The sequence below is a fragment of the Macaca fascicularis genome, chromosome 13 (assembly GCF_037993035.2).
Source record: "Macaca fascicularis isolate 582-1 chromosome 13, T2T-MFA8v1.1".
NCBI classification, from domain to species: Eukaryota; Metazoa; Chordata; class Mammalia; order Primates; family Cercopithecidae; genus Macaca; species Macaca fascicularis.
The window spans coordinates 18,997,056-19,019,672 of NC_088387.1; the positions used below are offsets into that span (position 1 = coordinate 18,997,056).

General features: G+C 42.8%; 1 protein-coding gene across 2 annotated transcripts in view; it reads left to right on the forward strand.

The window, feature by feature from the left end:
* The window catches only part of MERTK (MER proto-oncogene, tyrosine kinase), a 133,182-nt gene that overhangs the window by 50,493 nt on the left and 60,072 nt on the right, over positions 1 to 22,617 (forward strand). Inside the window, exons 1-4 of one of the 2 annotated variants that reach the window (XM_074011257.1) lie at positions 847 to 1,011; positions 12,814 to 12,910; positions 15,998 to 16,084; positions 18,938 to 19,053. In XM_074011257.1, the coding sequence (XP_073867358.1) occupies positions 12,844 to 12,910; positions 15,998 to 16,084; positions 18,938 to 19,053 (270 nt within the window). In that variant the 5' untranslated portion in view covers positions 847 to 1,011; positions 12,814 to 12,843. Of the gene's footprint in view, positions 1 to 837; positions 1,012 to 12,813; positions 12,911 to 15,997; positions 16,085 to 18,937; positions 19,054 to 22,617 lie in introns of those variants that run through there. The other variant, XM_005575263.4, reaches the window with a different exon arrangement.

Genomic DNA, 22,617 nt, shown 5'->3' on the forward strand with positions numbered 1-22,617 from the left:
AGCACTCAGCCTTATACAAGGCTGTGGATTTTAAAATTCGTTATGACCCATCTGAAAGTCACACACATAATAGAATGTCTTCATACCATGGACAGATCTATTACATAGCCATGTTTTACTCTGTGTTTATTTTGGTAAGAAATACTGAAAACCTGCCAACTGGTCAGTCCCAGGAGTTTGAGCAACACCTGATGTAAGAACTGCCTGTGGCCTGCCTTCTGGTAAAACCAGTTCTGAATCACTATTTATAGCCCCTTTGGCAAAGCGTCCTAGAAAGCTGGCTTAAGGTAGACTGGCAGGAATTAGCCTCTGTGCTCCTTCTTATCCAACTTAAGGAGGTGAAAACTGATGAATACAGACCTGACTGACGAAGTAGATAAAGAAATCTGTTGCTAAGCTAGGCGCGGTGGTGACGCAGTAGATAAAGAAATCTGTTGCCAAGGCTGGGTGTGGTGTCTCATGTCTGTAATCCCAGCACTTTGGGAGGCCAAGGGGGATGGATCACTTGAGGTCGGGAGTTCGAGGCCAGCCTGGCCAACACGGTGAAACCCCATCTCTACTAAAAATACAAAAATTAGCCAGACATGGTGGTGTGCGCCTGTAATCCCAGCTACTCAGGAGGCTGAGGCAGGAGAATCACTTGAACCGAGGAGACAGAGGTTGCAGTGAGCCGACATCAAGCCACTGCACTCCAGCCTGGGCAACAGAGTGAGACTCCATTCCCCCCCAAAAAAGGAGAAATCTATTGTCAAGTTCTAGCCCAGTTTCCATTCCCCTTTGGGCTCTGTCTCTGCTTTCAGATCTGAAACATTCTTTCATGTAACGTTTTCTCTGCAGGACTTCCTCACTTTACTAAGCAGCCTGAGAGCATGAATGTCACCAGAAACACAGCCTTCAACCTCACCTGTCAGGCTGTGGGCCCGCCTGAGCCTGTCAACATTTTCTGGGTTCAAAACAGTAGCCGTGTTAACGAACAGCCTGAAAAATCCCCCTCCGTGCTAACCGTTCCAGGTAAGTCTGAGCCGTGGGTTTATATATTGATTTATTCTCTAATAGTGGAAGGGATCAAAAGTTTGGTGACCCTTGCTATGTACCACTAGCAGGCAGTGGAGACAGATGAAAGTGCAGGTGCGGCAGCAAGGTTATGGGACCAGGTAGATGGGAAGGTAGGTGGGAATCACAGGTGTGAGAATTCACAGGCCGAGGTGGGGAAATAGGTGAGGGCCTCTGAGGATACATAGGGTTAAGCTGTTGAAGTGGCCAGAATCCCCGAGCCCAGGCAGCAGGAGCCCTGCTCACATGTCCCGTTGCAGCTGTGGCCTTGCTGGCCTGTCAGGTCTTGCGTTTATGGAACCACTGATGTGAAGACCTCAGTGGGCTTGACACCGAGAGCGTGGATTGGTCACCAGGAGCTATTGCAGAAAGTGTGAGCCCTTGTGGGATTGTGGCTGAAAGGACATTCCACGGTCGTCGTGATTTCCATCCAAATGAAAGTGGCCCGGTTTTAGTCCCGCACATCACTGATGATGCTCGTTAGTACCACTGACATTTCCCATGCACTGAAGTCGGTGGGCTCTTCCGTGGCTCCTCTCATTACGCAATATCTTTCAGCAGCATCAGGCAGTTACCACACGCCCTCCCTCCTTCCTTTCTCCAGGGACTGCTGTATGCCTGAGGCTGTTCTAGGCCTTCAGGGCACAGCATGGACTTTTGGAAACACTGTCCTGGCTTCTGTTTCATTGAATGACACCAATTCATTGCTCCTCCTTTGTCATCCACTGGAGTTTTAAATGGCAGGGCTCAATCCTGGGCCCCCTTCTTTTACTCTGAGATGCTCCCTCTTGGGAGAGTTTCTCTGGGCCCCTGGCTTTAACACTGTCTATAAGAAATGACCTTGAACTTTACATCTCCAGCCCAGACCCCTCTCCTGAGTTGCAGACTCGTGTATCCAACTGCCTCCTTGGCATTGCCACTTGCTGGGTACGTACGCATCTCAGAATGAAACTTTTAACTCCAGACTTGTTCCACTCCAGAATTCCCCATCTTAGTGAATGATATCACCATTTTCCCACTCTTCCTTTTTCTTATTTTTCATGTTGGCATCAGCAGTTCTGTCCGTTCTGCTCCTACAATACTTCTGAAATCTGTCTTTTCTCTATCCTGCTGCCAGCACCCGGGTCCATGTCATTGCCAGCTCTTGCCATCGCCTCTGCAGTAGCTTCCTAACTGGGCCTTTTGCTCCCAGCCTTGTCCCTACTCCCATCTACCCTCCTCAGTGGCAGATGACATCACCTGCCTGCTGAAAATCTTGCAGTAGCTCCCCGCTGTCTTAGACTGTCACCCAGTCCTTCCTGCCCTTTCCCTAGGGGCTGCGTGTCCCAGCTCCTTCCTATGCATCCAACCCAGCCCCATCCCATGCTTTCCACCCTGCTTATTAGATACGAGTCACATTGATTGCCTTTCACTTCTCTAGGCACATCCTGTTCCTTCCTGCCTCAGGACCTTTGCACTGTCTCCTCTATCTGCTTGCGGTGTTCTTCCATCTGCCCTTTATCCCATGACCCAACTCAAACATCGCTTCTTCAGAGAGGCCATCCCTGATCACTCCTAACTATTTTAGGTCCCCTCAATCCCATATTGCTGTGTACTCCTCTGTTGCACTTGTCACCGTCTATAATTATCCAGTTTATTTTGTTGGGCTCCTTGTCTAGCTGCTGCTTCTTCTTCTTTTTTTTTTTTTTTTTTTTCTTTTTTTTTTTGAGATGGAGTCTTGCTCTGTCACCCAGGCTGGAGTGCAGTGGCGCGATCTGGGGTCACTGCAAGCTCCGCCTCCTGGGTTCACACCATTTTCCTGCCTTAGCCTCCTGAGTAGCTGGGACTACAGGCGCACAGCACTGCGCCCGGCTAATTTTTTTTGTTTTTTTAATACAGACTGGGTTTCACCGTGGTCTCGATCTCCTGACCTCGTGATCCGCCCACCTCGGCCTCCCAAAGTGCTGGGATTACAGGCGTGAGCCACCGCGCCTGGCCATCTAGCTTCTTAGAGAACGTATGCTCAGTAAGGACGAGGGCTTTCTCCCATTCACCTCTGCACTGCCAGTGGCTGAAGCGGTGCCTGCCTCCTAGTAGTACTCAGTAAATATTTATGGCTAGAATGGATCAGTATGTGAATGCCAGCCCCTAGCTATTAACTCTGAATCACTTTTCTTTTTTCTTTTTTTTTCTTTTTTTTTTTTTTTTGAGACGGAGTCTCACTCTGTGGCTCAGGCTGGAGTGCAGTGGCCGGATCTCGGCTCACTGCAAGCTCCGCCTCCCGGGTTTGCGCCATTCTCCTGTCTCAGCCTCCCGAGTACCTGGGACTACAGGCGCCCGCCACCTCGCCCGGCTATTTTTTTGTATTTTTTAGTAGAGACGGGTTTTCACTGTGTTAGCCAGGATGGTCTTAATCTCCTGACCTCGTGATCCGCCCGTCTCGGCCTCCCAAAGTGCTGGGATTACAGGCTTGAGCCACCGCGCCCGGCCGATTTTAGTGTCTTTTCATGTGCTTATCAATCAGTCACGTCTCTTTTTTGGTGAAGTGTCACTTCAGGTTTTTTGCCTATTTCTATAAAAATCCTAGAATCCACTTGACAATGTTTACACAAAAATTCGTGCTGTGATTTTGTCTGCAATTGTATTGTTTTTATAGATAAGTTTAGAAGAAAATGATGTCTTGACAATATTGAGCCTTCCAATCAATGAATACATTATATCTCTTCATTTATTTACGTCTTCTTTAATTTCTCTCAGCAATTTTTGTAGTTTTTGATGTAGAGGTCTTACAAGTCATTTGTTAAATTTTTTTAAATTTTAAAATTGGAATTATATGTACTTAAGGTATACAGTGTCATGTTTTGAAATACATAGTGAACTGATTATTACAACCAAGCTAATTAATATAGCTATCTTTTCACATAGTTACCATTTGTGGCAGTGGGTGGGGTTGGGGTGTGGGGAGGGAGGCTGTGGGGGAGGGAGTGTAGGAGGATGAGAACACCTAAGATCTACCCTCCTAGCAAATTTCCAGTATACTGTGCAATTTTGTTAACTATGCTGTACATTAGATCTCTATGCTGTACGTTAGATCTCTAGAACTTATTCATCCTACGGATTGAAATTTTCTACCTTTTGACCAACATCTCCCCAGTCCTCACCCTCCTCTACCCACCCTTTTTAACCACGGTTGTATTCTTTGTTTCTGTGAGTTTAACTATTTTAGATTGCACATGTAAGCGAGACCATGCCATTGTTTTTCTTTTCTTTGTCTGATTTATTCACTTAGCATAATGTCTTCCAGTTCCATTCATGTTGTCGTAAATGCCAGGATTTTCTTTTTTGTACAGGCTGAATAGTATTCCCATATATATCTATATACCATAATTTTTTAATCCATTTATCTGTTTATGCACACTCACATTGTTTCCATGTCTAAGCTATTGTGAATGATGCTGCAATGAACATGGGACCACAGATACCTCTTTGAGATCCTCATACCATATACCCAGCATGGGAATTGATGAATCATATGGTGATTGATGAATCATATTTTAAGTTTTCTGAGGAACCTCCAAACTGTTTTCCTTAATGGCTGTGCCAATTTACATTTTCACCAACAGTGTACAGCCAATCAGAAGGCATTAATGTAGCACTTATGTACTAATAAAGAGCCTATTTGATTTTATTTTCCAATTGTTTACTATAAGTAAATAGAAACCAGATTTTCATATGTTTTGTAAAACTAGGGACAAAATCTGTCCATCTCTGTTTATAACTTTTCTGTATATTTTCTCAGAAATTAGAAGTGTGTTTGTGTGACAAGATCTGCAAATTATTTTAATACCCAAGGCTGTAGTTAGTCTTAGCTTGGAGATCTGATTTATTTCTAAAAGGTCAGTTCTACCCTCACAATGGCCACCTGTTTTTCATTTCAAGTTCTTTACAATTTAATATTACTTTTTAAAAGTTTAAGCTTTTTTTTTTTTTTCCTTTGGTAGAGAAGATTTGGGCTCACATTTTTTTCCAGGGTGTTGCATGAAAATTCTCAAGGTGGACTACTAGATTTAGCTGGAATCAATCCGACAGTGTTCAAATCATCAGCACCCTTTAAAAGAGTCATTGGAATTCCACGATGATCTGAAAAGTTTAGGAGACAGACCCAGACAGCAGGGAAGCCTAATCCAATCATCCTTAAAAATCTGAACAGTCAGAATAGAACTGTAGCATACAGCCTGTTGGTCACAGGAGCAAGAACTATTTGTTCATTTGCATCTCACCAAATTCTTACATGCACCGATCCAACAAATGAGCCAAAACTTAGGCTCCAAAAATGTTCATTTTGGTCTTCTAAAACTCAAAGGCTATCCAGGGTAGATACCTGTCTGAGTTTGTCCAGCTGACCAGTGCACGGGGTGGTGGTACCGAGTGTGGCGCTTTCCCACCGTACACACTCGTGGAATCCACAGTACCACGTGCCGTCAGGGCAATGGCTCCACACGAATCTTCTCTGTTATTGTTCCAGTTTTAGTGTATGTGCTGCCAAAGCGAGCACCATCAGGATTTCTTTAGGAGGGATATCTGAATGGGAGTTGAAGCGAAAAGTTAGCATATTTTAAATTTTAATACACTCTAATCTCCCTCCAAAAAGATCTTGCAAGTTGGCGATCTTTTTAGTAGAATATGGTAATATGTGCCCTATATCACATACACACAGTATTCAGTCTTGACTTTTCATCAGTCTGATGGCAAATACTCTATCTGTCAGAATATCTGATTTATGCCTCCACCTGTTTCCATGAGACCAGGGGGCCTCTAGAAGGCAGGAACTGAAGATTTTTTTGGCCACATATTCAGGGGTCTGGTTCAGTGCCTGAAATGTGGTAGTTGTAGAAATGCCCAGTAGGAGAGCACCTGCGGCAGCATTCATCAGAAGGTGCTTCCGAATGTGGGTGCGCATGATGACTTCACTCTCCATCGGGGCCATCAGGTACCACAAACCAAAAGCTGAATCATGATAGTGGAAATCCTCACTAACACTTGACCAGCTTTTCTAGAGTTTTCAGAGTAGAGCGACAAATGTGTCTGTAAATGAAGAACTCTTACTTAAACTGCTGAGTTGAAATTCTAGTTTCTAAATGAATACGCAGTATACTGCACTGCTCAGGCAGTTTTCCTATTTGTGAAGGGTTTGGAAAGTGGGGCTGCTGACTTTATTTTTCTTAGTGACAGTATTTATTAAATGCCTATTTGATAGTGAAGATGGTCTAACTGGTGCTATACAGTGAAATGAAGGTCTGGAGGAGTAATCATATATTCAAGCCAGAAACCTGAAACTTCCCCAGATTCTTCTCTTGCCCATCCAACAATCATCACCAAGATTTGTACACTGTTCTCTCTCTCTTTTTTTTTTGAGATGGAGTTTTGCTCTGTCACTCAGGCTGCAGTGCAATGGCGTGATCTGTGCTCACTGCAACCTCTGCCTCCCGGATTCAAGCGATTCTCCTGCCTCAGCCTCTCAAGCAGCTGGGATTACAGGCATCCACCATCATGCCTGGCTTATTTTTGTATTTTTGTAGAGATAGGGTTTCACCGTGTTGGCCAGGCTAGTCTTTAACTCCTGAACTCAGGTGATCCACCCACCTTGGCCTCCCAAAGTGCTGGGACTACAGGCGTGAACCACTGTGCCCGGCCCTGTACATTGTTCTCAAATGTCAGTTGTGCTGCACTTCCACCACCATGGCCTTAATTCAGGCTTTCCTGGTTCATCGCCAGGACTGTTGCTGTCACCTCTTACCTATGGTCCCAGATTTCTTGTTCTCATCCCCCTACCCCACCACCATAGTGAATGATGCTCCACCTTGTGATTAAAGAGGTTCTCCTAAAATACAGAGCTTCTCGTTCCTGGCATGACTCCCCACTACATGCAGGTTAAAATCTACCATTTTACCCTGAAGTCTGAGACCCACTGGGGCTTCAGCCTAACTTTCCCAGGATCTCTGCCTGCCTCACCTGCAAAGGCACCTGCTTGTGAGGCCTGATGAGCTTTCTGCAGGCCTATGAGTGCACTGTGCCTTCTTGCCAAGCTGCCTTCTCATTGTCTGTCAAACCCCTGTTCACCTGACACACAGATCATGGTTCTCCTCTGAAAACCTTCCTGGTCACCCCCTTGTCTGTGTATTCACAAGGCCTCTTCCCCATTGCATTGAAGCACAAACCCTCTATCTATTTGTCAGGCCTCCAAGAAGACTTACTAATCAGGTGATTATGATGTATGATTTATTGGTTAGGTTAGCCCCATCACCCAGCACAGCACCTGGCACGTAAGAACTATGTGAATGAATGAATGAACTAATGAACAAACAAATTAATTACAAATAGTCCCTGAGTTTTAGGTCCTATCACTGGGACAAAGGGACATCATGATAATGAAGTAACTTGTATTTATAAAATTATTTTTACTTTTAAGTTCTTATCTCTTTTCTCATTTATATCTCCAGCCGGTCCTGTGAAATTAATAGAACAGGATCTTTCATGTCCATTCTGTAGACCCAAAGGGCTAAAATAAGTCCGGGGAGGAAGGGCGTGGGGCCCAGGCTGCTGAATGTGGGGATTGTGCTGGGCTCACAGGAGTTACTCTCAGGTCAGCTAGTTGCTGACTGTTCCCTTGTGTCTGCATTTTGTAATGTTACAAAAGAACTATGTAAAAACTTATTTTTAATTAAATATATTTTTAATTTTGAGGAAGCTTTAGTTTGATACCTGAGTCCCTCCCAGTAATTCACGTGTGAGGAGGTGGGTGCTGAGGTCAGCTTTTGGGGGCTTTGTGCTGAGCAGCCGCCCCTGACATGCTGATGTAAATAAAGCAGTGAGTGTTGGCAGGGAGACGCCATTCTATCTGAAATTGACCTCTAAGTAAACTTTGCCGACCCCTTCTACTGAGGGAATGCTAATTGGTTTAAATAGCTGATTGTTTGGACTGCTTTGAGCAAACATTGTTTATGAATGGGAAGGTCGTATGCCTTTTCTCTCGGTACAAGTTTTTATTTTTCCTCTGTGTTGTATGAGCTTTCTTTAAGGAACATGAGCAAAGAAGTAATTTGTCTAAAGGATATTATTCTGAGTGAACAAAGCCAATCTCAAAGGTTGTGTGCTGTATGATTCCATTTAGATAACATTCTCAAAAGGACAAAATTTTGGTAATGGAGAACATATCAGAACAATTTCAGGGGTTAGGTTTGGGGATAGGATGTTCCTTTAAGGGGTAGAATAAGGGAGCTGCTTTTTGGTGATGGAACAGTTGTGTAGCCACAAATCTGTACCTGTCATAAAATTTCATAAACCTATACACTCATTCTTCCCCCCCAAAATAAAACAAAGCAGAAACTGGTAAAATCTTAGTGAGGCCTGTATTTTAGGTAATACTATTGTACCAAAGTCACTTTCCTGTTTTGATCATTATACCATGGTTACGTAAGATCTTATCATTGGGTAAAGCTGGGTGAAGGGTGCACAGTAACTCTGCTATTTTTGCAACTTCTTGTAAGTCTAAAGTTATTTCAAAATAAAAAGTTTCTTTTTTAAAGAATTTTTATCATGGGCAAAACCAAATCTCAAAATAAAGAGCAGAACTGCGCTTCATGGTGTTCAATGGTGGAGTGCTTTATAAGTTAGCAGGTAAGAGCTCCAGCTCTGGCATATATTTTTAAATTTTTTATATTTTGTTTTTATTTTTATATGCAATAAGTTACTAACTCATTGCCAATTTTGACCTGCCTTTCTGTTAACAGTGGTGGGCTTGCGTTGATCTTTCAGGCTTTTCTTTTTTAAAAGAAATACTCATTTTATATTTAAATCCACATCTAGGAAACAGCTAAGCTAGCTTTTGTTTTAGTTAGTTGGATATAATTGTTACTATCCTTGTAATAACAGAAAGAGTAATAATAACTAGAATTTATACAAATTAGTTCATAATGCCCACAGTACTTTCTGTAAAGAATTACTTTGAATCACATGGCAAGCTGTGATAATTAGGCAGTTTTGTTGTTGTCTTGCTTTGTCACCCAGGCTGATATGCAGTGGTGCCATCTCCACTCATTGTAACCTCGAAACTCCTGCACTCAAGCAAATCCTCCCACCTCAGCAACCCAAGTAGCTAGGACTCCAGGGATAAACAGCTGTTTTCAAATTTTTTGTAGAGACAGGATCTCACTATGTTGCTCAGGCTAGTTAGGCATTTTTTAATATCCATCTTACATATTAGAAAAACGTTTGGAACTATTAAGAGACCAGTCTTCTTAAGGTCTATTCTCCATGTGGCAGCTGGAGCAATCCTGATACAAGTCAGATCATATCAGCTCTCTGCTCAGAGCTCTGGGTTTGCCACCCAACAAGAGAAACAGGCAAAGGCCTCTCCCACATGTTCCCTCTGCCTAGAACCTCCCCAGGCCCCCAAGTATCAACTTGGCCCCTTTCCTCACCCCAACTCTTTCCTCAGAGGCCATTTCTCAAGGAACCACCTCTGATGCCCCCCACCCATCATTTAAAATTACAGCTTGCTTCCCCACCCATCCTGGCCCTCTGATGGTCTTCTATTTTTCCATAGTACTTATCACCTTCTAATACATCATACATCTTACTTTTTTTATCAAGGTTATTATATATCGCCCATTTCCCTCCCTGAAAATGTGAGCTCTGTAAGGGAGGGGATCTTTGTTTTATTTGTGGATATATCCAAAGTTTCTGGAAAAAATGTCTGGCTTGTAGTAAATACTCAGTAAATATTTGTCAAGTGGATGAATGCAGAGCAGATAGAGAGGTCCAAGTTAAGAAGCTACCTCAGTTACGCAGCATGATCTTCCATTTGTTGCTTCCTTTGGTAGAAAGATGGACACAAGGGAAAAAAAAAAAAAAAGAAAGCAGGGACAGAATTGTTTATCTAGTTAATTTGCAGGATTGCTTAATTGAGAACTCAAAGAACTGGCTCAACTGTGCTCTTACGAGTTGCTCCCTCAGCAATCTGATTGTCCTTCCCTCAAGGGAACATTCTGTTACTGAATGTTCCTTAAAAATATGTTTCAGACTGTGTCATAAATATCTTAAACCAGCAGACGACCAAGCAAGAGGGGCGTGAACCATCATAATGGAGTTGGGTGAAAAGGAGAAATTACTATAAGGGGGACGACCTACCCACTAGAAGAGGAGCTGGCTCAGGAGATTGTGGGGGTTCCAGTGCCCGGGACCATTCAGGATAGAGTGGGTGGTGGGGTGGAGACTTAAGGAGGTGGATGCTTTTTCTCCCTGGAAAGTCACAAGGGTTTGGGGCTATAAAATGTCAAGGTCTATTCCAGTCTGGTAGTTATTGTTTATCCACAGAGAGAACTGGCGAGTGAGAGGGAGCTGTCTTCTCCTAGTGTACACTCATTGCTGTGGTCAATCAAGGCTTATAAACGAGTGTCTAGCTGGGAAGCCGGTGCCGTTAAGCCATGAAAGTTTAGCAGAAAAAATTAAGCAAAGAAGACTATGTTTGGCCTAAGTGCCGTCTAGTTTTGGAGAAAGTTACCTTTGGTTTGAACCAGTTTCCTCTTCTCTCTGCCGGCATATGGGCGCTAACCACCTGACCTTGTAAACTGTTTTAATACATTGTGTGGTTACTGCCAGGCAATTCAGACTTGGTGTAGGTGTCTTGTGCTAGGATATTTGCTATAGATTGTTTTTTTGACCTTGTGTGCACTATGAAAAGAAGCACACAGGAGAAATGACTGTCCATTTGACCTGAAGTCATGTTCTGTGATAATGTTTCCCTTTCAGCGTTGATAAGCCTGATGGGAATGAAGACCACTGGGCCTGAATTCTGCTACTACAGGATCCTATTATAGGATCTATAACTGGATAATGGATCTCAGTGAAATAAACCTCCTGTTTACCATAGGGCTGGCTCTTCCCCTTATGACAAGTTTGCAATGTGATTTTGTAGTTTATATTCAAGGGTTTCCTAAGAATTTTTAAGAATAATTGAAGTCAGATGACTAATTTTAACCTGCAGATGTCTCCTCCAATATATAAAAAGGATAAGTTAGTAACTTCCTGTGTCTTCTGATTGAGCCAAAGCCAGTTTTTCTAAATATAAGCCAGGTTTTGCAAGCTCATGCAGCCTTGTGGATGAAATGGGCATCTCACTTGGGAGCTTAGGATCTGGAAGGTTAAAAGTGATGCCAAGGCTGGAAAATCCAAGTGTCAGAGGCCTCACCATGAAACAGTGATCAGCAGAGCACAGACCCCTTAGAGGGATCAGTGTCTCTTCATCTTCATCCTGTATTTATCTTCTTTCTTAACATCAATGCTTGACAAAGTGCCCAAAGTCCAGATACTTCGCCAGTTCTCCCTTTCCACCTCCTGTTTTCCTTTCATCTCTTCCTTGCATTACAAAAGAAAAAAGATTCTCACCTGTCTGGAATCACCACTATGAGGCATCAGTTCTCAGTGCTTTGGTCTCAAGATCCGTGTGTGTGTGTGTGTGTGTGTGTGTGTGTGTGTGTGTGTGTGACAGGGCCTCACTCTGTCACCCAGGCTGGAGTGCTTACTGCAGCCTCAACCTCCTAGGCTCAGGTGATTCAGCCATCTCAACCTCCCAAGTAGCTGGGACTACAGGCGCATGTCACAACACTCAGCTAGTTTCTGTATTTTTTGTAGAAATGGGGTTTCTCCATGTTGCCCCAGGCTGGGGCAACTTCTGGACTGTAACTCTCGAACTTCTGGACTCAAGTGAGCCTCCTGCCTCAGCCTCCTAAAGTGCTGGGATTACAGGAGCGAGCCACTGTGCTTAGCCTCAAGATCCTTTTACAGTCATAAATTATCAAGAACCAGAGTTCTTGTTTATGTGGGTCATATCTATCTGTATTTACTGAATTAGAAATTAAAACAGAAAACTTTTAAAACACAAAAATACGCAAGTATACATTTCATTGGCCAATACATCTATGCTATGGTATCATCATGTACCGTATAGCCTCTGGAAAATTCTTTTGGAAAATTCCATCATACATTCCTGAGATAATGAGAATTAAAAGAGCAAGTAATACATTATTATTATTATGAAAATAGTTTTGACTCTGAGGACTACTGAAAGGGTCTCTGGAATCCCCAGAAGTCTCTTGACCACATTTTGAGAATGACTGCTGGGTGCATTGTCTTGGGGTTAAGAAATTTCCAAACTGTCACATAGACAGAAAATCCCAAATTTTGGTGGGGGGCGGTGGCTCACGCCTGTAATCCCAGCACTATGGGAGGCTGAGGCGGGCAGATCATCTGAGGTCAGGAGTTCAAGACCAGCCTGGCCAACATGGTGAAAACCTGTCTCCACTAAAAATACAAAAATTAGCCGGGCATGGTGATGCGTGCCTGTAATCCCAGCTACTTGGGAGACCAAGGCAGGAGAATCGCTTGAACCTGAGAGGCGGAGGTTGCAGTGAGCCGAGATCACGCCATTGCACTCCAGCCTGGGTGACAGAGCAAATCTCAGTCTCAAAAAAAAAGAAAAGAAAATTCCAAATTTTGTCCAGCAAAGAAAGGAGTTGCCCTTCCAATGAAGTTGCATTTATGTTTAAGAATCACTTATATTGTCTTGATCAGTTGCATCCTAATAGTGAGTATAATCAATTCAGAAGAAAATATTTTTGCAATTTCAAGGTATATGTATATTTTTGTTGCCAATAAGTTCCTATGGTTTAAGCAAAAACTTTCAAATGTGTGCCATTTCCACTTTCAAATGTGTACCATTAGGATGAAATTCTTGGGGGTGGTGGAAGAGTCATGGAGGAAAACTTCTTGCTGCTGGGGAACAGTCGTTTCACTGGGTGTTGGTGTCAAGATATTCAAGGTACCTCAAATTACATTCTTTGAAACTGTTTAAATTATGAAAAATTTAAGGATGCAAACTTCAAAATGTGTGAGAGGCCACATATATTTTTCAAAATTCTCTGGGAGGAATACAAGCACCAGATATAAAGACCCCGAGGCAGAGTATCACAGGGATCCTTTTACAGATGTGGGTGTAATGGGTGTGAGAGAAATATTCCTCCTCAGCGCAGTAAATATTTTCTAATTCACTACACGAACTAGTAGCAGTGTCATGTCTCACTTGAGAGGAAGTGACCTACCGGGAGTTTTTGTTTCTTAGCACTTGAAATTTTCAAGAGAATTTAATTAAGCAATCCAGCTTAGGATTTTCCTCCAGTCTGAGGGAAGTATTCCTCATCTTGGAAAATTAAGATGCTGTGAGGTGTCTGTCAAATTCTCCGTATAATACAATGTTATTTTTGAAGAAATGAAAGGTTACCACCGAATCCTAGGACGGAGATACATGGGTTTGCTTTTCCCTGAGGGACCCCTGTGTAGTCAGGAAAACGCAGACACTGGCGACACCTTCCACCTGGATGGAAAATATCAAAAACCCACCAGCACTGATTTTCTTTTTTATGCACATTTAACCCCTCAGGAGAAGTACTAATATAAAAGGGATCAGATATGCATTTTTTCTACAGCTTCTCCCAGTCACAGCCCTCTGCCACATACTGGCCGCTTGACTACAGCCCAGGCACAGTCAAGGCCACGCAGGCATCCGGCCAGGAACAGCTTTTCTAGGCTGATGCCTGCTGTGCTTCCCTCAGCAGGTTTTTTTCCCTTTCATTCTTCAAATATTTGATTACTCTATTAGTGACAAGCTTTGAGTTTAAAAATATCTGATGGAAAATTTCTTACATATGTAGACAGAAGAAAACAAAATAAGTTTTTCTGCTAAGAAGCAAATGGTGGCATATTTTCAACAATTTTATGAAGATACTACTGTGTGCCAGATGATGTTTTTGTGTGCCACAGATATAGAAGTTTCCAGATTCAACTAAATAGTATATACTGTATAGTTGTAGTTTTAAAAAATAACCATTCAGGCCGAGTGTGGTGGCTCACACCTGTAATCCTAGCCTTTTGGGAGGCCAAGGCAGGCAGATTACCTGAGGTTGGGAGTTCAAGACCAGCCTGGACAACATAGTGAAACCCCGTCTCTACTAAAAATGCAAAATTAGCTGGGTGCGGTGGTGCACGCCTGTAATCCCAGCTACTCGGGAGGCTGAGGCAGGAGAATCACTTGAACTCAGGAGGTGGAGGTTGCAGTGAGCCGGGATTGCGCCATTGCACTCCAGCCTGGGTGACGACAGAGTGAGTCTCAATCTCAAAAAAAAAAAAAAAAAAATTCAAATTTTAGGATTGTTTTAAACTTATAGAAAAAAACTGGGGATAATACAGCGATTTCCTATAAACCCCACCCCCACTTTCCCCTATTGTTAGCATTTTACATTAGTGTGGTGCATCTGCTACAATTGATGAACCAATACGGATACCTCATCATTAACTAAGGTCCATACTTTAGTGATATTTCCTTAGCTTTTTACCTCCTGTCCTTTTTCTGTCCCAGGATCTCATCCAGGACACCACATTGCATTTAGTCATCTATGTCTTATTAGGCTCCTCTTGGCTGTGACAATTTCTCGAACTTTCCTTGTTTTTAACGGCCTTGACAGGTTTTAGGTCTTACTGGTCAGGTGTTTTGTAGAATGTTCGACAATGTAGAACTGACTGGCATTTTTTTCATGATTAGCCTGGGTTTTTTTTTTTTGTCCTCGAGAGGAAGACCATAGAGGTGAAGTGACATTTTCATCACCTGTTACCAGAGTACATTCTGTCAACATGATATACCACTTGATCATCTGGCTCAGGTAGTTTGTCAATTTCTCCACTCAAAAGTTTTCTTTCTTTTTTTTTTTTTTGCTTTTTCCATAATGTACTTGTTGGAAGGAGTCACTGTATGCAGCCCACTAAGGAGTGGGGAGTTATGCTCCACCTCTTTGAGGGCAGAATATCCAATAAACTATTTGGAATTATTCTGCAAGAAGGTTTGTCTATTCTCTCCAGTTTATCTAATTATTTACCGATATCAGTAGAGACTCCTGGATGTTTTTTTCTTCTTTGGGTTATAATCCAAAGCTACTTTATTTTCTTGCTCAAATTGTGCTAGCTTTGGCCATTGGGAACTCTTTGAGTTAGCTCCTGTGTCTCTTTGACATGCCGCATCATTGTCTCTCTCTCTCTCCGTGTGTGTGTGTGTGTGTGTGTTGTGTGTTGTGTTTGTTTTACATTTTACTCCAGACTCATATATTTCCTGCCCCAATCTGAGACTCAGCCATTTCTCCAAGAGCCCTGGTTCCATTTATTGGAGAATGGCATTAGAAAACAAGATCTGGGTAACTTGTCTTCCTATTTAAAATTAATAAATCAATTTTTAAAAGATGTCTTCAAACCTCTGAAATGATAGAATTTTTCATTTAGCACTAGTGTCTTCTCTTCAATTAGTTATAACGCCTTGCATTTATGTAATACATCCTTGTGAATTGACCAGTTTTTACTATTAAAAAATGATTCATTGCAACACATCTTCTGAGATTTTTAAGCTGTGGCTTTTATTTTGCTATTTCTGGTATTCTGAAATATGCATAGCATAGTGGCACTGTATGTACTGGGGGGATAGGCAGCCTATCCTATCAAGTGAGCCTCAGAACCCACTTTCATTAATATTAATATTAATATTAATATCCTTAATATTTTCCTAAATATCCAGCGATTTGCAGTAAAAGTCGAAATGATCCTGTTTTATTACCTAATGTCTCATTTATTCAGGATCTGAATAAATGAAAGCAGCTGCCTTTTGGGCCCATGGCTGCCTTGCTCTTGGTGCCTTGGGTTTAATCCCAGGTTTGTTTCTCCGTAGCTAGCACACCTTTTAAATTAACTTTACCCTAATGCCCAAAAGCCATGAACCAAGAAATAACATAATGCAAAGACAACCATAGAATTGTGGTGAACAGCAGCCTGTTTCTGTGCTGCTGGTCTCATGAGTCTCCTTCCATTCCAGGCCTGACAGAGATGGCGGTCTTCAGTTGTGAGGCCCACAATGACAAAGGGCTGACCGTATCCAAGGGAGTGCAGATCAACATCAAAGGTAAGCAGCAAGACTAGGTTCCCCATGCATGTTCTGGGAGCTGGTGAGGACGCAGCATGAGCTTGCAGCCGGCTGCCTGGGTGTGGGTCCTGGCTTTCTCACTGATGTTCTTTGTGACCTTGGACAACTCACTTCTCCTCTTTGGTGTCAGTGTTGTCCTCTGAAAAGTGGAGATAATTACAGAACCTACCTGTTGTTGAGGCTTATTGATTGAATACAAGTAAAATTACTCGAAGTGCCTGGCATATAGGTCTTTGATAAACATTCACTCATTGAGCTCTGCTTACTCCAAGAAGAAAATAAACTACAATGTTTTCTCTTTCTTAGTTCCTGTTTTCACTTTTCCCTCTTCCACCCTGAACTACTCATTAACCCTTGAAGAGGCCTGGGGATGGGGCTGGCTTGGGGCATGATCTAGGAAATGGACCCTGTCCTTCCCAGGTCAGCAGGGCCAGACATGACTCAGGGAGACAGAGGAAAAGCAGGGAGCAGATCACTCTTTGGAGCCCAATGCTCCTATCCCTCTTCCTCCTAAACTCCGTCTTCCTCTTGGTTCCTCTGAGCTAGGATTTCACTAGGCTGAGCTTGCTTGGCAGTGAGTTATGATGACAGAATTAAAAGCATACATTTGAAGGCCTCCAGGCTAGTGGAGACATTTCAGTCCAATCTACCTTATTCTCCTTCTGTGTGATCAAAGGTATTAAACTTGAAATATGAAAGAAAAGAAAAACCTACAAGTAGATACTACCTTTTTATCTCGTATTAAATCATCCTCCTTAGTGTGTCATAGAAATTCAAGCAAACTTTATGTTTTATTATTTGATCTTAGTTTAAATATTGAGAAGTAATTATTTGGCTCATGTTCCTTTCCTCTTGTCCTTAGGGAAGCAGTGCAAGGAAAAAGCAGAACTTGTTTAATAATGAATTAAAGGTTGGGTACATACAGAAGGAGAATTCAAAATTACAAAAGAAATTATGCTCAAAAAAGATGCTGATTTTAGTTTCAGCAAATCAACCGGACAAAGGCTATGAAAGGGAGTATCCTAAAAGTTCACTGGGATAAAAAAATAACCAAACTAAAAGTTATTACTGGAGGAAGTGTATAACTTCCTTCCTTCATCACAATTCCCATTATTACGATTTCCAAAAGACATGTTGGGAATGTCAAAAATTCATGAGTGGGTGTGAGTTTATAAAGACTTTTTCATAAAGTATAAACTTCTTAAAATTTAAAAATATATAAAATGAAAAGCACTCCTTCAATTTTATGCTTCAGAATCTCTGCTAAGATTTTGTTCTATTAGATCATTCTCCAAACTTCTGTTTCTGGCTTTCTTTTACTGTAAAATTTATATCAAAGCTACCAAGACTCTCTTCTTCTAATGTATAATTACTATGGTATATGTGGTCAACTTTTGGTCTGGAAAGGCAGATGCTTTAGGGCAGTTCCACAAATAATCTGCAGAGGAAAGTGAGTCAAACCTTACTCTTCCCTATTCCCAATGCTGTGCGTCTACTAGCAAAACCCAAACTCCTAAATGTGGCCCCCAGGGCACGCTTGATATGGTCTTAACACACCTTCCTCCTTCTCTCCTGCTCATTCCATCATCACCTTCATCCTCACCACACCACCCCCCCCCCCGGGCCTCATCCACAGCTCCCTGCATTTATTCCTCACCACAGCTCCATGCAGCGGTGCTGTTACTCTCCCCATTTATAGAGGAGAGAACTGTGTGTAGTTGTAGACAGGGCGTGTAGCTGTGCCTGGGGCCATACAGCAGGACAGGGGGTAGACCAGACTTACAGTCCCTGCTGGTGTTCCCACTGTCTACTTGCTGCCCTTGGTAATAGGCCTCCAGTGTCCTGTTGAGGGACACAAGCTCCAGGGTCAGGCAGACCAGAGTTCAAGTCCCCGTTGTACGGCTTACAACCTCTCTGTGACCTTTGCCAAGTTTTTAACTTCTCTCATCCTGTTTCCTTATCTGTGAATGGGGCTTGTAAGACTAGCTCTCTAATAGGATTCTAGGAATGATAAAAGAAAGCCCTCAAAGTGTCTGGCACATAGTAAGCACACAAAATGTTAGCCTTCATTTTTAATTACGAGTGTAATTATTATTATGAATTAAATTCAGCACAAAGCAATAAGATTCCCCAAATTTAAGATCCTTCTTGGATTCTAATTGAAATAGCTACCCTTTACCCACCTGTAGCCAACGGTGTAGCACACCCTTTCCAGACACGCACCTCCTCCCCTCCCCCAGCAGATGCAGTTGGCTCTTTTGATTGAACCGACTCTTAGTGTTTTCTCAGCCTGGAAAGCTTCTCCCCCTACACATGCACACATACACATGCACACTTACACATGCACACATACACATGCACACATACGCATGCACACATACGCATGCACACATACGTGTGCACACTTATGCGTGCACACACCCTCCTGTGGCACCCCTCTCTTCTGATGACAGGGCGCTCCTATTCCTGGTTAACGTGGGTCGCCTATACCAGGCCGTGTGCTCCATGAGGGCAGAGCTATGACTGTGTCTCTCTTTAGTGCACTAGTGCCCAGCCAGGTACACACAGTAGTCCATGAACATGTACTCCGTAAAGGACATGAGTATTCCACATCTTTTCCAGTTCAAAGTCCTCCTCATTTCATCAGTGGGTCTGCGTTCCACTTCTTTGGCCCTTCACTGGAACACTTATCCGCAGGCTGGTACAATTATCCTCAGGCATAGGGAGGCTCCTCTTGAAAACATAATTCCGTTTATTAATGCATTTGTTTGGTAGCTGTAGCCTCTCATTATCTTTAATTGTGTTTGTGTGTGTGTGTTTTGTTTTATGCAGCAATTCCCTCCCCACCAACTGAAGTCAGCATCCATAACAGCACTGCACACAGCATTCTGATCTCCTGGGTCCCTGGTTTTGATGGATACTCCCCGTTCAGGAATTGCAGCGTTCAGGTAAAGCTCCGTGGTGAAGGGGGAAGTAGCTGTTTGGCGCTCTCTGTGGGTCTAAGGATTTTTCTTCCTTCCAAGGATGGACACGGAGGGCATTTCTCCATCTCTGTACAGAGTCCCCTGACCTCCCTGCTTCAGTGTCCAGCATGCATGCACCATTCTATGTCCATGCTCTGCCCACGACACTCTGTCCTTCCTGTGAAGGTTTCAGGGCCCAACCGGAAGCAAAATGTGTTTCCAAGGGAGAACATCATGAGGCCAGGGAGAGTCCTTCTTCTTCTTTTGTTTTTTTTTTCTTAGACAAAGTTTTGTTCCTGTTGCCCAGGCTGGAGTACAATGGCGTGATCTTGGCTCGCTGCAACCTCCACTGGGTTCAAGCGATTCTCCTGCCTCAGCCTCCCGAGTAGCTGAGATTACAGACATGCGCCACCATGCCCGGATAATTTTGTATTTTTAGTAGAGATGGGGTTTTATCATGTTGGTCAAGCTGGTCTTGAACTCCCAGCCTCAGGTGATCCGCTCTCCTCGGCCTCCCAAAGTGGTGGGATTACAGACAGACGTGAGCCACTGTGCCCAGTCAAGACCAGGAAGAGTTCATTTTTAAGGTCCCAAAACACATGCTTATGACCAGGAGTTGAGGAAGCCAGGCACTCCCCAGTGTGGCTCCTCCTGGGCTGGTGGCCATGAAGGACAGAAGGGCCAGCACAAGATAGATCGTCTGTGCTATTGAGCGTAGCACCTTAGCCAGTGTCACCTGGGGATCCTGGGCATTACAGGCCTTGTGGAGTCTTCAGACATTTTTCCCTGCTGCCTAGAATGGGTATGAAACAGTGCTATCAGCTGTCCTAAAATGATACCTTGCCCATGATGTAAGCTCTGCTCTTGAGTGTTCACTTCATAAAAATGAGAATGGTGGCAGTAACACAACTGTTTACTAAGGGACCACAATGGCCCAGGGGCTTTGCAAACATTATCTTCTTAAAACACACCAGCACTGCAGGCTCAGAGTACTCACACAGCCTGTGAGTGGCAGAACCAGAACTCAAGCCCGGGAAGCTCCAATGCCTACAGCAGCGCTCAGAACCATCAGCTCTCCCGTCTCAGGAGAGACATGGCATTTGGGAGCAGGTTACCGAACATGCAGGAATTATCCACTAGAAGTATGAATGCCTGGTACTTATTCATACAGTAGGGTCAGGAATTAGTTTACTAAATATCTGGTCTCATTAGTTAAAAATATGTTAACTTGACACAGGCCAACTCAGCTCAAAGAATTTTGTGTTGACAACTAGATGTTTTTACTTGGTAGTCAAATTATTTTCTCTGTTCTTAACCGCCTCCAACTCTTATCTAACAGCTGTTCCTTCCCTGAACAGGAAAAGCCTGTATTATCCCTAAAATAGCCTGCACTCTCACCCACCGCCTCCAGCCTTTCTTAATTCTTGCTCAGTTTTTTTTTTGTAAGCCTCCCAAGCACTGGTAAGTGTTAGGAATTCTTATTGCATCTACAATTCCTCACCAGGAATGGCCTTTTTTGTGATTGATTTTTTTAACACCTTTTTTTGAGATATAGTTTACTTTTTTAAAAAAAAATTTGAGGGCGCAGTGGCTCAAGCCTGTAATCCCAGCACTTTGGGAGGCCGAGGCGGGTGGATCACGAGGTCAGGAGATCGAGACTATCCTGGCTAACATGGTGAAACCCCGTCTCTACTAAAAATACAAAAAACTAGCCGGGCGTGGTGGCGGGCGCCTGTAGTCCCAGCTACTTGGGAGGCTGAGGCGGGAGAATGGCGTGAACCCGGGAGGCGGAGCTTGCAGTGAGCCGAGATCACGCCACTGCACTCCAGCCTGGGAGACACAGCGAGACTCCGTCTCAAAAAAAAAAAAAAAAAAAAAAAAAAAAAAAATTTGAGACGTAGTCTCACTCTGTTGCCCAGGCTGGAGTGCAGTGGCACAATCTCGACTCACTGCAACCTCTGCCTCCTGGGTTCAAGCAATTCTCCTGCCTCACCCTCCCGAGTAGCTGGGACTACCGGCCAGTGCCACCACACCCACCTAATTTTTGTACGTTTAGTAGAGATGGGGTTTCACCATGTTGACCAGGCTGGTCTTGAACTCTTGACCTCAAGTGATCCACCAGCCTCGGCCTCCCAAAGTGCTGGGATTACATGTGTGGACCACCACGCCCAGCTGAGATATATTTTATATACCATAATATTCACCCCTTATTTAAAATGTACAATTTAACGGCGTTTAGTATATTCAAGAGTTGTACAGCCATTACCACTATCTAATTGTGTCTGTATCTAATTTGTCTGTAGTTTTCTTGTGGTAGCTTTTTCTGGTTTTGGCATCAGTGTAATATTGACCTTCTAGAATAAGTGTGAAAGTCCTCCTCCTCCTCCTCCTCCTCCTCCCCCTGCCCCTCCTCCACCTCCCCCTCCTCCTACCTTCCCCTCCTCTCCCCTCCTCCTCCTCCCTCCTCCTCCTCCTTCTTTTCTTGGAAGAGTTTGTGAAAGATTGATGTTAAATCTTCTTTAAATATTTAATAAAATTTGTTCTCTTTGTGGAAAGTTTTTTCAATACTAGCTCAATCTTTTTACTTGGTATACATCTATTCAGATTTTCTATTACTTCTTGAGTGAGCTTTGGTAGTTTCTATGTTATAGGAATTTGAACATTTCATCTTAGTTATCTAATTTATTGGTATGCAATATAGTACATAGTATTCCGTTATAACCTTTTTTATTCTTTGAGGTTAGTAATAAGATCTCCTGTTTCACTCCAGCTTTTAGTAATTTGTTTTCCCTCTTATTTTTCTTAGTCCAGCTAAAAGTTTGTCAATTTTATTGATCTTTTTGAATAACCAACTTTTGATTTTGTAAATTTTTTCTATTTTCTATTATCTGTTTGATTCATTTCTGCCTTAATTTTTGTTTCTTTTTTTTTCTGTTTGGTTTAGTTTGCTCTTTTTCTAGTTTTGTAAGGTAGAGGTTAGGTTATTGATTGTGTTTTTTTATTTAAAAAAATAGGCATTTACACTCTACATTTCCCTGTAAGCACTGCGTTAGCTGCATCCCATAAGGTTTTGTTGTTGTTGTTGTTAATTTCAAGTTTTCTGTCATTTTCCTTGTGATTTTTTTTGTACTCTTGAGTATTTAGAAGTGTGTATTTAAATTGTCACATAATTATGAATTTCCCAAATTTTCTTCCTTTACTGATTTCTAGTGTTATTCTACTGTGTTTGCAGAATATACTTCATATGACTGTGATCCTTTTAAATTTCTTAAGGCTTGTTTTATGACCTAAGTTCTATCCTAGAGAAAGTTTTGTGTGCGCCTGAGAAGAATGTACATTCGGCTGTTGTTGGAGGAAGTGTTTTGTGCATGTTGTTCAGGTCTCGTTGGTTTAGAGTCTTCGGTCTTCTGTTGCCTTGCTGATATTCTGTCTCATGGTTCCATCTGTTATTGAAAGTGGGGAATTGAGATCTCAACTCTTATTTTGAATTGTCTATTTCTCCCTTCCATTCTATCAGTTTTTGCTTCATGTTATTTTGGGGCTCTGTTT